The sequence below is a fragment of the Ahaetulla prasina genome, chromosome 1 (assembly GCF_028640845.1).
Source record: "Ahaetulla prasina isolate Xishuangbanna chromosome 1, ASM2864084v1, whole genome shotgun sequence".
Taxonomy (NCBI): Eukaryota; Metazoa; Chordata; class Lepidosauria; order Squamata; family Colubridae; genus Ahaetulla; species Ahaetulla prasina.
Window position 1 is genome coordinate 234609022 of NC_080539.1, and position 16950 is coordinate 234625971.

Sequence of the window (16950 nt, forward strand, 5' to 3'; positions counted from 1 at the left end):
GGTCATTCCAGCAGTGGAGTATGTTTATTTTCAAACTCCCCCCAAAGTGGTGTTATTAGCCATCAGATCTCAAAAATACACTTTTCCCAAAAGGTTTCCACAATTTTGGGCACTACTGTAAGTGCTCCTGCTATTTATGGTTTTATCTTTTTAATGATGTGAAACTGGTGTAACAATTTTCAAAAGCAGGACAAATGATATTAGGGACTGAGAATGCATCCTAATTTGTCTTGATAAAACTTAGCAAGTTTTAGTGCCCTTTATTAGTGAGAAGAATAGGGATTCATATGTCTACACTGACTGCACTTGTTGTAATTTAATAAATTCCAGATGAATTACTTTTCTGAATTATCAATAATATGAAAGAGGGATTTTCAAAAAAATCTCTATGGGCAATGGGAAATGTTACCCTCATGTGAACCCTCACATTTCACAATGTGAAAAAAAGTGATTAAATAATTTAAATGACAATAGAGAGTTCATTAGGAAGAGGTATTTAATTATTTCTTGAAGAGATCACTAAAAGAAGAAGAAATGGAATCATGTTCCCCATTTATAAATTGGAATGAACCTGTCTGGCCACTGGGTGTCATCCTTGATTCAAATGAGGATTAAAGACTTTCCAGAAGCAGCATATCACTAACAGCTTCCACTGCAGTTAAATTTTACTCTATTTGATTGTACGGCATAGAGCAAAATGCTCTGCATTTAAATCAGCTACAAAATGGAATTCTATGACATAGACAAATTCAGTTTTGTCTCAATGCCTTACTGGGTGACCAGATGATACTCGGCGGAAAATAAAAAGAGAGAGATGACAAAGATCTTGAACATTAGAAACTAATATGCTAAATCTCAAGACCATTCTTTTACCCATAAATAAACACTAAACACGCTAATTTGGAAGACCGCAACTATTAAACCATTTTAACTTTATTTGCTTCCCCCATCCCCCACTTTTTGTACTGTAATTCTCTCTGATATATTGAGACTGCCTAATGCAGGTTATATAACATTGATGGCACCATAACATTGTTCTGTAAGTGAACAATATTTTTTGGTTGAATTCTGTCTGCCATAAGAACGGATGAAAGGTTATTCCCCTTTGTAAACCTAGAACCAAAACAAAAAAGTCTTTATACTGAAAGAGCAGAGCATTTATCATTACACAAATGCTGTAGATCCCATGATTATCTCACTCCAAATTCTAAAGCATTCTTCAGCTTGATATTAAACAGCATAAGGAACTTGGAATCTGAAAAAAAAAAGACCCTCACACTTCTTTCTCTACCATTCTCAGTGTTCCACTGAGCATTAAATCTGGATTCAGCCCTCTGTATTTCATTACATTTTGTTTTTTGTATGGATGACCTAGTTTTGTTGGTTAAAGATTGCACATGCTACATCTGCAATCCAATGACTGGCATTACTGTACTTTTAGAAAATATGAGGGGGGTGGACTTTGTTTTTCTAGCTGAAAACTAGTTTCCTATATAGAGAGAGACAAACTTTTACTTCTTCTGCCAAATTCTCTTGGGATTATACAATCAGAAGGACTATCTCTTACAACCTATTCTCCATGGAGTATTGTAGGTATCATAACCACAGGACTGAATAGATGTTCTCACATTAAGGCTATAAGGAGAATTTATCATACAAAATAATAGATTTCACAGGGAGACGGAATGTGCAAATTTCAGAGGTTATCCTATAAATTATGTTTCAATATGATTCATGCCATGAATGTTTAGACTGCCATGTAAATACTACAACCCTACATCACAAGTTGGTGAGCAAAAGAAATTCTCTCCTGTTGTTGTTTTTCTCTTGATATCAGCGGATTATATTTCAGGTATAAGCAGGACAAATACTGGAACACTCTAACCCTTTCTGTCATTCTAATGTTTATCTCTGCCTCACTCCCAGTGACTTTGCTACTCTTTTTACTCTCTCACATTCACACAGACACAGAGCGAAGGAAAATAATAGGATATGTTATCCAGGAACAAGGCTTCAGAGAAGCAGGAGATGCTAGCACATATTTTACTATAGCTATAATTTCTTGGTTGCATGCAGATTTATCACATCAGGTATATGACTTTTTAAATTCTATCATATTAGATCACAACAACCCCAAGGCAGCAGGCCTTCTTTCTACCTTGTATTCTACAAAACAAAGAATCTCTGTGGCTTTTGCCCATTGTCTTTTCTTCCCATACCCATTTCACCCCTCCAATTTGAAACATGAACCATATACCACACTTCTATCAGACACGTTTGGGAAATTATTTATTTAATTAGCATATGGCACATGTTAGCCAGGGAATAAGTAATCAGAGGAGGCCCCTTTCCTGTTCTGTCCCCCTCCTCAGTCCGGGAGACACGAACAATGAGTTAAGTAGCCGGCAAATCAGTCCACAGCAACTATCAGCTCTGGCAGCAAACTAGCGAGTATCTGCCAAGTGTCTCTGTTATCTCTTGATGCTGGTGAGTCAACCAGGAAAAAACAGGACTTCAGCTCAATTGATTTGCTCACCACGAAGTGATATAGCAGCCCTTGCTGCTTTTATATCCTGTGGGGTGTGGCTCCATGATTCAGCATGCCCCACCCCTGCTTCTGTTGTTCCCGCCTTCCTGCCTATGAAACCTAGGGTCCAGCCAGGCCTGATTGCCATCAGCCGGGTCTGGAGGCGTGGCCTGGGGGGGGAAGAGACAGGGGACGGAGGCCTCGTTATCTCCTCTACCTGGCCTGCCTCTGGCTCCTGGAGCTGAACCAGGGAAGCTGGTGCTCCCAAGGTAAGTCCTGATGGCCCTTCCCCCTCACTTTCCGAGTCACTTTCTGGCAGGGGGCCCGGCTCGGGGGGCGCAGACACAACATTTCCTGTCCCTACGTGGTTTATTTGCTCATGGGAATCAAACCACCGAGCTGCCAACCTCAGCGGAGTGCAAGCTCAGCATCTTACCACGTGAGCCTAACCCTAACCCTAGCCCCACACATTTGGGAAAATGGGGCTTCTGACTTTCAATTCCAGGAACACAAACATAACGGGGGGAAAGCTAAAATTCTTGTTACATTGCAGTTTTGTTATCACAGCTTCACAAATCAGATTCCATTAAATAAAGAGTTATTTAAGGAAAAAATGAAAGACTATATTCCCACCTCCTCCACAAAATCTATATAGTATAGAGAAAGTAATCTTCTTGATCAAGTACTTCTGCAACGATTGGCATCTACTGCCCTTTCGTTCAAGCCAGATGAATAACAAGCTTGATTCTTCATTGTAAGTAAGAAAACAACACACTGATTAGCAATGTACTGTACATAGGCAGTCCTCACTTAATGACCTCTCGTCCAGTGACTGTTCAAAGCTAACAGTGCTAGGAACGAGTGGAACTTATGATTGGTCCTTGGAGATCCAGCCATCGCAGCATATCCATGTGATCACAATTCAGGCACTTGGCAACCAGATCAAACTTACAATGGTTGCAATGTCCTGCAGTTACATGATCTTCTTTGCAACTTTCCCAGAACTTTGCTCATTTCTCAGAAAAAAGTTAACTGGGAAGCGGGCAGGGAAGGTTACAAATCACTCTGGTTAAGTTTCCCACCCCCTATCCCCCTGCTCTTCCTGAGCACTGCATTACACCCTCTTTTCCATGGCTTCCCTACACTCACATGGATCCATGCCCTCCTTTCTTCAGCCTCCTTGAAGTCACAAGCACCCATACTATCCTTTCCTCAGCCTTCCAATGCTTGCAGTGATCCCTCCTTCTCTTGGCCTTTCTGTGCTAGTGCATACCTATGCTCTTGTCTCCTTGGTTTTCCTGTGCTTGAGCTGCATGGCAGTAACTCACATGCTGCTTGCATCAGGCTTCCTCCATGTTCGTGTGGCAACACCACACTCCTTACCTGAGGCTCTTCACTGCTTTCCACTTAATGACCCAAACACATCTTGGGGTTACAATGGCAATCTGACTGCCTGGATTGCTGTTGTTAAGCAATGCGATCAAGTGATGTTGTGCTTTACAATACTATGAGCAAGGGTAATCACTGTGATCCCAATTGCCATTCTAACCTGAAGATGTGCAGAAGAGAAGAGCTGAATTTATATTAGGCATATGGAGTTACGTGTCTCTGACTCTCTGTATTAAAATGCTAAAAACGGTATGACCTTCCTGCAACTGAAAAGTGATCTGAATTTATCTGAATGTTTGAGCATCACATAATATTGTGTAATCACAGGATCATTCCAGGAAGTTCTCTACTACCTTACAGTGATTTTGCAGGGTAGGAAGCCTAGATCTCCACTCAGATCTTTCTTCTCTGTGCAAATTTCTTAGAACAATAATGTAATTGTTTAATGTTTCATGATTACTTGACTATTTCAGAAAATACTTGTCTTCAACTTGTGCAAAGACAGTCTTTCACTACTGCGAACATGTGCAAGATATACTGTGTGTGTGAGAGAAAGAAAGACAGACAGACAGACCTTGGCACTTCATGACATACCAATTCTATTATCACTTTAAAAATGCAGTTTTTGAAAAAACAAAAAGTTGTGATTTGATGTTATTGCCTTATTTTACTGCAGTAGAGAGTCAGAAGTCAATGTTTCCTTTTCTTTTTCCCCCCTTACCCTTCCTAACTTCTCTTCCCCCTCTTCCTCCCTACCGTTCTCCTATTTACTTTTGTAATTTGTATCATTTTATCTTACAAGTCAATAAAAACATTAAACCTAAAAATGCAGTTTTTAAAGAAATGCTTCCATTCTTCATCCAAAAGGCAGAAAAATATGCCCCCTTCATAGGACCACATCATAACCCATGCGAATATGTGGTTTACATTTATCAACACTTTTATAAGTAGAGACCAATGAATTCAGCAAAGGTTAATATTACAACATATTGTCTAGAATGATACTTACGCCGGTTTCATAGTCTTGGAATGTTTCTCATGAATGTAAGCACCGGCTAGACCCCCAGCTCCAGAATTCAGGTACTGTAAGATGGAATTCCTCATTTAAACATCCCCTTGATTTCACCATGCACAGAAAGCAAAACAAGTTTTTTTTTCCCTGTTTTGGAGAGTACTGTCATATTGGGACGTAAATGTGAGCCAAATAACTATGAAGCGAGGACCCTTAAAAATAGGTTGTTGCTGTTCAGTTGCTATGTTGTGTCTGACTACTTGCCACTCCAAGTACCACTGCACACCAGCCCCCCCCCCCCCCCCCGGTCTTCCACTGTCTCCTGGGGTCCACTCAAGTCGATGCCGACTGCACTGATATTATCTAACCATCTCATCCTCTGGAGCTACTTATAATTGCCCTTCACTCTTTCCCAGTAGCATATTGGACACTTTCCAATCTGAGGTGTCGTATCTTTTAGGCTTTTGGTACTGGCCATGGGTTTTTCTTGGCAAGGATACTGGAGAGGGTTGCCATTTCCTTCTCTAGTGGACCATGTTTTATCAGAGAGCTCTCCACAATGATCTGTCCGTCTTGGGCGGTCCTGCATGGCATAGCTCATAGCTTCTTTGAGCTGCACAAGCCCCTTCACCATGACAAGGCAGTGATCCATGAAGGGACTATCTATTCAGCCTTTCTTTAGATTGAAAAAGAACATTTAAAATGTATCCTTCAAGTTCTGCTGTGCATCAGTAGAATTTTTGCTTCATACCAATTTATGGAAAGTTATCTCACTCCCACTTTTTGGATTCGTACTGCTATTTTTTATCCCTTTTTACTGATAAATCATTTTATTTAAGTGCACTATTCATTATCCTACTTAACATGTAAAATATACCGAAAGTTGTGTGAAATAAACAATGGGTTATCCTCTCTGACATTTAACCAACTGTTCCATATTGGCTCTGAGTCTGTGCAACAGCAACTGAAATTAATTACTACTAATTATTTTGAATGATAAATATATGCTCACCTTGTAAGAACACCAGCAAGCGAAGTCAACTCCCCACTCATGTAAATGTAGTTCTACATTGCCAACAGCATGGGCCAGGTCAAATCCAACAAAGCAGCCCTTTTAGACAAATAAATGTCATCATGTTTCTTTACATTTTTACTGAACTTTTTAAAAATATACTTTTTTTACAACTTTTACACAATTGTTAAGAACTTTAATATTTAAAAACAGACATATTAGCCTTGATGACTTGAACTTAGAAACAGTTGGGGTAACGTCCCAAAAGTGCTTTTTCCAAATGGCAACGACATTTAGCTTCTGTGAACCTAATACATGTTATTTTATTGACTTGAGAGTCCACGTTGAAAGAAAAATTGTTTTTTAGATAAAAGTAGTTTTTTCCAACAAAACTATACAGGTTACCTTTACATCTGCCTAATTTTCATGGATCCTAAGAACCCGTTTTTCATTTATTTTGAAATATTTCTAGCATTTCTATATTGTAAAAACATGTTCACCCCAATTGGAAATAAATTAAGAGAAATGTCTTAAAAAGTGTTAAAAATTCAGCTTAGTATATTTTTTCCCTTGACTTCTATACATATTTCACTTCTGAAACTGAAAGACCATGTAAGACACAAGCTATGGTTTATTTATACAAATTGCCACTTGATGGCAGTATGTTTAAATAAAAAAAATAGCAGCAGAAAAATAAAATGTTGAAAAATACAGTACATTTTTTTTTGTATGGACTGCACACTGAAGAATATTTTACATATTTTTTAAAAGTCTTTATAAGTATGGTGGGAGGATGAACAGCAAGGGCATAAATTCTCAAATCTTTTCTCAAATAAGAACACAAAGACTTAGGAAACTTTGGCTTCTGTCTTTTTCGCCATCTAAATTATTAAAGCCGTATTTCAATATATTAACTTCTACTTGGCTGTATCTCCCTCTCTGAAAATAATTGCATTTCTAAGTGCAACACACTAATTCTAATGAAGCCACTAATGAGGCTGCTAGCACAGAAAGTCCTTTCAGGGTGAAAGGACAAACTTGCAGACTGTGTAGGTTTCAAAATAAAACTGAAAATGATAGTTTAAAAAAAAATACAAATGGGAAAATTAAACACTGCTGTGTGCTACTAGTGGATTTTTTTTTTTTTTGGCAGAATTCTTTGCCATCAATGGAATGGCAGGTTAGGTTTTTCCCCAGGTTAGAGGTATCTCGTAGAGATGGATTCCAGTGGTTTTTCAACCTTTTTTTATTTTTTGGGGTGGGTGGGAACTTTGTAGATATTAAGGGTAAGGAACATTGAGTGCTGAATGTCCCAAATGCTTCATGTTGCCATTCTCATCCTTATATTTATAAACCTTGCTGCTGAAATGCCAGCAGCATTTTGGTTGTTTTAGTGGTGGTGGATGAACTTCTGTTGGTTCTATCCTTAAATTTGCCTTGGTATTAATTGAGACATTAACTACTGAAGAGACACTTCAATCACTCAATCACTCAATCAATTAATCAATCAATCAATTTATTTGACTTTGCATTAAAATAGAAGTATTTAGAATGTATCACAAGAATGTTTAACAATGGAGATATCCTCAGAATTAACAATACTTACCAATAACTAATATGGAATAGATTTGCTAGTCACTAGGCAAAGAAATTGATACAAAATTTAACATAGTTCACGTCAGGATTAAATTGAGCAGGGCTATTCGTTAAATACTGTCAGGAAAGAGGAATAACCCAAAATTTCTATCCTATGATGATAAATCCATTTGGAATAAATAAGTAAAGTAGTTCTGATAGAACAGAATATCTGTAGCTGAGGGTTGAATTATAAATAAAGTGGTTGTTCATCTATACATTATAAATTGTTTACAATAACTATTCCTGAGAAATGAGGAAGGAAGGAGGGAGGGAGGGAGATAAATGGTTATGAAGAATAAGAATAAATCAGAAAGAAGACAAGATCTGAAGCTGTACTATAGCATGCCTGTTAAGTAACACTACACAATTTACAGGGAAAATAGAACCCATAACAAGAGTTGAACAATTGGATGGTGATGGGATGGCTTTGGAATTAAACCAGCTGCATACTAAATTCATGTCATGCTATGCCTAGAGAATAAGATCTGACCAGAAAATATTGACTGAGTTGTATAATAAAGATGGAGAAATAAGTTTGAGATGATTTTTTCAAGCTTATTTAGTTCATTTAACATTTTGCAGTGAAGATGTCTACGTGTATGCACCATCACACTGGAAAGAAACTCAAGAAATTGATTTGAAAAAAATAAAAATAAAATAACTTAATTAGCAAATAACTGTCAATGAGTGACAATGATATTCCTTAAATTCCTCAGTGTAAGAGAAGCCTCTATATATTACATGACTTTGTTGACCTCTTCCTCTTCTTCCTCCTCCCACCCCCTACCTCAGGTTCAGAATCAGGGCTAACACAAAACAAAAATACTGCATATTCCAGCTCTCATTTGGAGCTATATATGAGAGATATTTATTTCTTTAAGGCTGGCCACTTGATTTTCATAATGCTAGACGCTTCTAAAATATATAATGCACAGGGACATGCATAAAGCAAAAGGAAAATAAACAAAACACTGTTTCAATCATGGGTAGGCCAGCCTTAGCCAGAACATTTTGCAAAAACATTTTAAGTTGGTTGCGTTCTGACTACAAGCATGCCTATCATTCTATCCCTTGGTATTATGCAAAGCACAGATAACAAATAAATAATAAACCAAAGAGATTACAACCATGAACTACATAAATAGAAAACAAACAGGCTGAATCTAGTCTGTATCGTCATTATCCATTCCTCTCCACGAGATACTATCCTTCCAAACCATCATATCTTCCACCAGGTCCATACACTTCTCACTTCTCTTTTTTGGTGATGTTATTAAAACAAGATTTTCTTGGTTTTCCCCTACTCTTCACTCATTAATTCTTCCTTTCTGTATTTCTTTTGAGATTTAATCTTCATTTAGCATGTATTTTCTCTAAATCAAGATTGAAATTCTCCTTAACGAAGTTAACAACCACTTCCTCTGTAGTAACAGTAACAGAAACAAATACAGTAACAGACAGTAACAGTAACAGACTCACTGGAGAAGAGCCTAATGCTGGGAAGGATTGAGGTCAAAAGAAGAAGGGGACGACAGAGAAAGAGGTGGCTGGATGGACTCCAGAGGATGGTGGAGGACAGGAGGGCCTGGAGGAACGTTGTCCATGGGGTCAGGATGGGTCGGACATGACTTAGCAACTAACAACAACAAACAGTAACAGAATTGGAAAGGACCGTGGAGGTCATTTAGTCCAACCCCCTGCTCACACAGACCTGTACTAGGGATTCGAACTGCCAAACTGCTGACCTTTCTGATCGAGAAGCTCAGTGTCTTAGCCACTGAGCCACCTTGGCATCCACTCTTGCTACGTTTCCCTTTGCACAGAAGAACAATAATCATAATTCTTCTGTTAAGGTGCTTTATCTTCTTTCAAACACCTTAAAACAAGTCACATAACCATTCAACAAGCAGACCACTTCCATATTTTAATAATAATTCTGACCTTGGCTGTAATAAATGGTTTAATAATTCCCCAGTTATCTATCTTCAACTTTGCCTTTTAATGTTTTTACATTTATGGTATCCCTTTTATTCTTCTTTTGTTGTTGTTGTACAGTTGCTAAGTCATGTCTGACTCTTTGTGACCTTGTGGACTAGAGCACACCAGGCCCTCCACTGTCTCCTGGAGTTTGCCTAAATTGTTGCTCATTGCATCAGTGACACTACCTAACTATCTCATCCAATCCCCTTCTCCTTTTGCCTTCAATCTTTCCTAACATCAGGGTCTTTTCCAATGAGTCCTCCCTTCTCATTAGGTGGCCAAAGTATTTGAGCTTCAGCTTCAGTATCTGTCTTTCCAAAGAACAGCTAGGGTTGATTTCTTTTACAACTGACTGATTTGATCTCCTTGCAGACCAAGGGATTCTCAAGAATCTTCTCCAGAACCACAATTCAAAAGCATCAATTCTTTGCCACTCAGCCTTCCTTATGGTCCAACTCTCACAGTCATACATTACTACTGGGAAAACCACATTGTTTTGTATGGACCTTTGCTGGCAGGGTGATGTCTCTGCTTTTTAATATGCTGTTTGGGTTTGCCATAGTTTTCCTCTGAAGGAGCAAGCGTCTTTTAATTTTAGGATTTTTTTTTCTACTACACTAACATTAATAGCATTTATTTCAATTCTGCTCTTCAATATATCACTATTATTCTTATAAAGATCTCTGTATGATATTCCTTCCAGTCCAATTTATTTCATCATATTTACTTTCAGTTCTGTTCGCTCAACTGGAGGCTTCTTGATCAGACCTCTTTATCCACTTTTAAAGTATTTCTTTTTTTAGTTTCCACCAAATACACTTTTAGTTTTCTATGCCTCTTTTAGTCTTAACAATTTTCCTTGTTCTCTTTGACTTATTCTTTGCCAGTAACTTTTTTCTGCTCTACACATTATGCAATAACTCTCTTACCCTCTGTTTTGCATTTTATAGGCGTTTTGTCCAAGAATCTTTTATTTGTTTCTTATTTCCTATTAGCATTAACTCCACATGCTTCTATTGCATAGTGGAACATGAGATTTTCATCTGTTCCAAGCAGCTTCCATATCCTCTTGCTTTGCATCTATTTTCCATTCATTTCACTGCAAGAGCAAGTAACCTTCTAATATATTTTCCTGCTGAAGAAATATTTTCTTATTGCTGTTATTCAAATTTCAACCTAATTTCTTCCATGGCTTTTGTTGGAAAGGTAGCCAAACTTAAATAATAATTAAATAGACTTTTTCAGTCAAATCTTTTAAAAGTATCCACAGAACTGAGCCCAACAATGAACTGACAAAAAAGAACCTGTTTCAATGCAGCTCATGAAAATATAAACAGTAAAAAACATATTTTTCTAGCTACTACTCAAGACTTCTTTTTTTTTTTTTTAAAGCGATTGGACAACCCTTTATCTCTCATGGTAGAGGGTCACCTGCTAAAGCAGGGGGTTGGACTGGAAGACCTCCAAGGTCCCTTCCAACTCTATTATTCTATTCTAAAGAAGATTCACATTGAGAGTGTATCCTTCTTTCACCTAGCAATCTGTCTGCAAAGCACAATAAGTAAAACAAAGTAACATAGTTTTTGCATTTGGCAGCAGATAGTCACATTATCTGTAATGCATATGCAGTACACACATATTTTTGTATTGTACTGTATTGAATGCCAACAAAGCAACAAAATGGCCAATTTCCAATGCCATTTTTGGCAAAATTAGAAGTGGGCATGGAAGTTGGAGATCTGTCAAAAATAAACTGTTTTGTTACAGTTGTTTTCATCTGAACTTTTACAAAGTTTTATAATGTTTAAAATGTTTTATAAGGTTTTATAACATTTTTAATATGTGTTAGTTTGTGTTAATATGAAAAGGGGAAGATATTAGTTGTTTTCATCGGAACTTTTACTATGTTTTACAATGCTTATAAGATTAGTTATGTAATATGAAAAGGGAAGATGTTACAGTGGTTATGTCTGCTATGTAGGCAACTCTATTCTGAGATACATTTCCTGCCTCTAGGAGTTGCCTTGAGATGCTCCTCTGAGGCATTTCCGGTTCCTGTCGTGTGTGTGTGTGTGTGTGTGTGTGTGTGTGTGTGTGTGTGTGTGTGTGTTGATTAAACTTCTTGAAACATGTTTCCATTCCCATCTTCTTTCAATCACCAGAAAGCTATCAGAATTGTTCTTTCGAAATTCAGCATTTGAGCATTGCATACGTGGTATAATTTGTGCAGAGTTATCTGCAGGATCCCAAGATTACATTCAAATGCACCATAACCTCCATTCTATCCATACATACTGTTTGCACTGTCACAGCACACAAACAAAAAGGAGAGAGCTTATGTCAGAACAGCTGGCCTTGACTTCCCTTGTTTTGTTTTTCATTTTAGATAGGGGTTCAAAAGATATAGAAGTGATATGTCTTTCAGAGGCCTACCACAGCCTTTTCCACTATTTAATCACCTAAACATTTGAAAACAAAAAATCATCCCAACACTTCAGCCTTAACTCTTCCTATGATATCATTTGTTATTTATTTATTGTCTAATAATTAAGACTCTAAGCACTGAACAGCTCTCAAAACATAAAGTAAGATAATACTAAGATCTAATTATACAATTTAATGAGGATGAAATCATTCTGATGTCAATGGTACCACAATAATAAATCTCCAAAGAACATGGGGAAAATTATTCAGAAAGCCATGGGCCTGCCACGTCAGGGGCCAAAGAAACAATCTGCAGAAAACTAGCTAATATTGTGTTGCAAAGTGTGAAATTGTTAAAGGTTTCTAAACTATTGGAGGATACTGTACACAAAGCTCAGAATTACAGTGAGAGTATTTTTATGTTTGTTCTGATTGTTTTTCTTACAATCATTTTATTTTCTAATTAAGTAATGTTATCAGTGCACTGAGAAGTTGGAGTGGGGTTTTCTGGCTTTTTAATGCAACTTTATCCAAAGTGTCTTGATCAAGGTTGTTGTAGATAATGTTTTTGATTGGCCCATCTGGCTTGGTTGGTTGTATTGTTTTATATTTGCCTTATTGTCCTCTTTTTTACTTTTAATGAGCTAAATCTTCAGTTCATTCAAATAATGTCCTAGAACTTGATTGCTTTTCTTTTTCTCACAAAATTCTTCAAAGCTTTAACAAGTCTCTTTTTGTAAAGCCAGTCTAGGAAAGTTACTCAGGTCACCCTTTTTAGTTTGTTATATGCAAATCCTTTTTTTCATTTTAATCAGCCAGTTTCTTTTGCATACATAGTAATACAGTATCTTTTTTCCATGTTATTCTTTTAGAAATCCACTTTCAACTCTGTCTCCTTACCAGATACAACCTGCTCCTCTTTCTTAGATATAGCAGCCGACAGATAACTCCTTCTTGCTTAAAAGTCTGTGCTGACCAATTGGCCCCCATCTTCACCCATATTTTCAATAAATCACTAGAGATGTGTTATGTTCCTTCTTGCTTCAAACGCTCTACCATCATCCCAGTGCCGAAGAAGCCCACCATCAAGGAACTGAATGACTACAGACCAGTTGCTTTAACATCTGTAGTCATGAAAACCTTTGAAAGGCTAGTGCTTTCCTACCTGAAAACCATCACGGATCCGCTGTTAGACCCCTTGCAATTTGCATACCGAGCAAATAGATCAACAGATGATGCTGTTAATATGGCTCTGCACTACATCCTACAACATCTTGAGTCTCCAAAGACCTATGCAAGGGTCCTTTTTGTAGACTTTAGTTCAGCATTCAATACCATCATTCCAGACATTCTTCTAACTAAGCTAAACCAGCTACAGGTACCGGAACAGACTTGTAAGTGGATCACAAGCTTCCTAACAAACAGGAAGCAGCAGGTGAAGCTAAGCAAGATCACATCAAATACCTGTACAATTAGCACAGGGCCCCCCCAAGGCTGTGTGCTCTCCCCACTTCTCTTCTCTCTGTATACCAATGACTGCATCTCCAATGATCCATCTGTTAAGCTACTGAAGTTCGCAGATGACACAACAGTGATTGGTCTCATTCGAGACAATGACGAATCCGCATATAGACGAGAGGTCGAACGACTAGCCTTGTGGTGCAACCAAAACAATCTGGAACTGAACACACTCAAAACCGTAGAAATGGTGGTAGACTTTAGGAGAAACCCTTCCATACTTCCACCTCTCACAATACTTGACAACACAGTATCAACAGTAGAAACCTTCAAATTTCTAGGTTCTATCATATCGCAAGATCTCAAATGGACAGCTAACATCAAAACATCATTAAAAAGGACAACAAAGAATGTTCTTTCTGCGCCAACTCAGTAAGCTCAAACTGCCCAAGGAGCTGCTGATTCAGTTCTACAGAGGAATTATTGAGTCTGTCATTTGCACCTCTATAACTGTCTGGTTCGGTTCTGCAACCCAACAAGAAAAACACAGACTTTAGAGGATAATTAGAACTGCAGAAAAAATAATTGCTACCAACCTGCCTTTCATTGAGGACCTGTATACTGCACGAATCAAGAAGAGGGCCGTGAAAATATTTACAGACCCCTCGCATCCTGGACATAAACTGTTTCAACTCCTACCCTCAAAACGACGCTATAGAGCACTGCACACCAGAACAACTAGACACAAGAACAGTTTTTTTCCCAAAGGCCATCACTCTGCTAAACAAATAATTCCATCAACACTGTCAAACTATTTACTGAATCTGCACTACTATTAATTGTCTCATCGTTCCCATCACCAATCTCTTTCCACTTATGACTGTATGACTATAACTTGTTGCTGGCAATCCTTATGATTTATATTGATATATTGACCATCAATTGTGTTGTAAATGTTGTACCTTGATGAACGTATCTTTTCTTTTATGTACACTGAGAGCATATGCACCAAGACAAATTCCTTGTGTGTCCAATCACACTTGGCCAATAAAATTCTATTCTATTCTATATAGAGGCAGAGACTCTTAAAATGAACTTCTGCGTCTATTGTTCAAAAATATCCTTCAATATGTTGAATATTAAAATATTTTGCTCTATTCTGTTTCAATAGGTCAAATTTAAGTGTTGTTCTCCTTTAATTACAACCTTTACTTCTGTTTGGTTCTCTCTCATTTCCAACCTTCAAAGTCTCATCCTACATTTTTTAAAAAGGAGAATTCAAAACATTTGCCTTTTCTCATGGGATGGAGTTTTATAATTAAAATCTTATTTCAAATCCACCTGGACCCTTAGTTCATTTATAACTTACCAGAATCAAAGTTTTAACCAACCTTTTGCAGTTTATTCCAAAATTATTTTAAGTCCTTAAACTGTAAAACATGTTGATCCAAAGGTTTTAAAAGCTAAAAATTAGAATAGAATTTAATTGGCCAAGTGTGATTGGACACACAAGGAATTTGTCTTGGTGCATATGCTCTCAGTGTACATAAGAGAAAATATACCTTCATCAAGGTACAACACTTACAACACTTAATGATAGTCATAGGGTACAAATTTAACACTTAATGATACAACACTTAATGATAGTCATAGGCTACAAATAAGCAGTTAACAAGCAATTTCAGAAAGCAATTAAAAAATGAAGGAGGTAGATATAATCTCTTTTTGAAAGACCCCAACCATGATTTCAGCAAAGATAGTGTCAGGGTTGCAAGTAATTCCCCAAAGGGAAGAAAATTCCGAAGCTTGAAGTTCCTCAAAATTCCATGTTATTAGAGATGTCATATTGGCATATCTGGGAAAATCCAAATCTGAAAGCATCTAGGTTTTTCCCACCCAAAGGAAAGTCCAAGTCCCTTCCCCTGCACCAACACATGTCCATCACATGATCCAATCAAAGCACCGTCCCAACTGGAGATGCCTCCCAATTCCAGGCTTCTATGTACAGGGCAAGATGTCCTTGACTCTCTGAGAAAGGAATGTTATTATGACTATATATCACCCATGCTCCCTACAATCCCTCCTCTCAGTTTCCCACAGTAGTAAATGTGGCAGATCCGAAGGCCCAATGCAAAAGATGGCTTCCAGTACTGACAGATAGCTTTCTTTCATCTCCCAGAGAAGAAAACCTGCCACTATCTTGTGGGTAAACCCTCAATGATATAGTCAAGAGAGAACAAATTATGGAAGAAAAGCTGTGCTATGTGAAAAGCTGAGGACTCATCCTCCCACATTTTTATGGAGAACCAAAAATACAGAAACCAGGCATATCATTCTGTCAGATTGGTCTGCTATCAATGACTCTACCACACAACACAGCCAAAGAACCTACCAAAATTTCCTGAAAATCTCATAGATGGGAGAGAACATGTTACTAATCCATCTTTACAGTGCCTTAAGCAAATCAAAGGCTTAACGACTAAGGAAGATATGCTTTCTAAATAAATTTGATGTAATTTTTAAAGTGCCCTTTTAATGAAAGGGACCAACCACCTATGTGCAAATTTTCCTAATCAATGCAACGATAGATTTGTCATTGTATTTAGAATGCGTCCTTCCCTTTCTCCACGTTTTTTTATAGTGTATGCACAGATATAAAACAAGTATTTACAATACCTTCTGAGATTCTGCTGACCTCGTGATAAGAAAACTTAATTGACTATTGTTCTTTCTGATCCCTGAGGTTAAAACAAATCCCAGAAAAATGTCCACAGAGCCTGTCTTTTTAGTAAATTCCCCAAGGCTGGGTCACTGAAAATGAGTTACCTCATGGAGGTGATACAGTCAGTAATCTGCCTGCTTCCTGCTCAACTGCTGAGCTGAATACGAATGGTGTCAGCATCACCAGAAATTCACACAGCAGTCTGGGTTAAGAAAAATGAAGCAAAATGTGACCAAGCTGAGGGGAAAAAAAGCTCTGGATCACTTGGAAACATACCATGGTTCTTTTCTTACAGGGACACTTAAAAAACTATTTCTAAAACATTAAAATAAATCCATGTCAATGGTTCAAATTATGCTGAAGAGGTTTTGCATCAGTATGTATGCAGGTGGTCTTGACTTATAACCACAAATGAGCCCAAAATTTATATTGCTAAGTGAAACAGTTGTTAAGTGAATTTTATCCCATTTAATGACCTTTCTTGCCACAGTTGTTAAAAAGAATCACTGTACTTCCTAAATTAGTAAAATGGTTGTTAACTGAATCTGACTTTCCCACTGATTTTGCTTGTCAGAAGGTCGCAAAAGGTGATAATATGACCCTGGGACACTAAAACCATCATAAATATAAGTCAGTTCCCAACCATATGTATTTTGATCATGCAACCATGGGGATTCTACAAATGTGAAAACCAGTTTTAAGTCACTTTTTTTCACTGCCATTGTAACTTGGAATGGTCATTAAATAAATGTTGTAACTTGAGGGCTATTTGTACTGGCTGCTCTGGT

The 16950-nt window shown here is 37.6% G+C and overlaps 1 protein-coding gene across 10 annotated transcripts in view; it reads right to left on the bottom strand.

Moving 5' to 3' along the window:
- KYNU (kynureninase) overlaps positions 1 to 16950 on the bottom strand; it is a 147926-nt gene that overhangs the window by 35883 nt on the left and 95093 nt on the right. For all 10 annotated transcript variants that reach the window (XM_058193725.1, XM_058193692.1, XM_058193637.1 and 7 more), the window contains 2 exons: positions 5941 to 6039; positions 4926 to 4999 (listed from right to left, as the gene is read on the bottom strand). In XM_058193725.1, coding sequence (XP_058049708.1) covers positions 4926 to 4999; positions 5941 to 6039 — 173 coding nt within the window. The remainder of the gene's footprint in view (positions 1 to 4925; positions 5000 to 5940; positions 6040 to 16950) is intronic.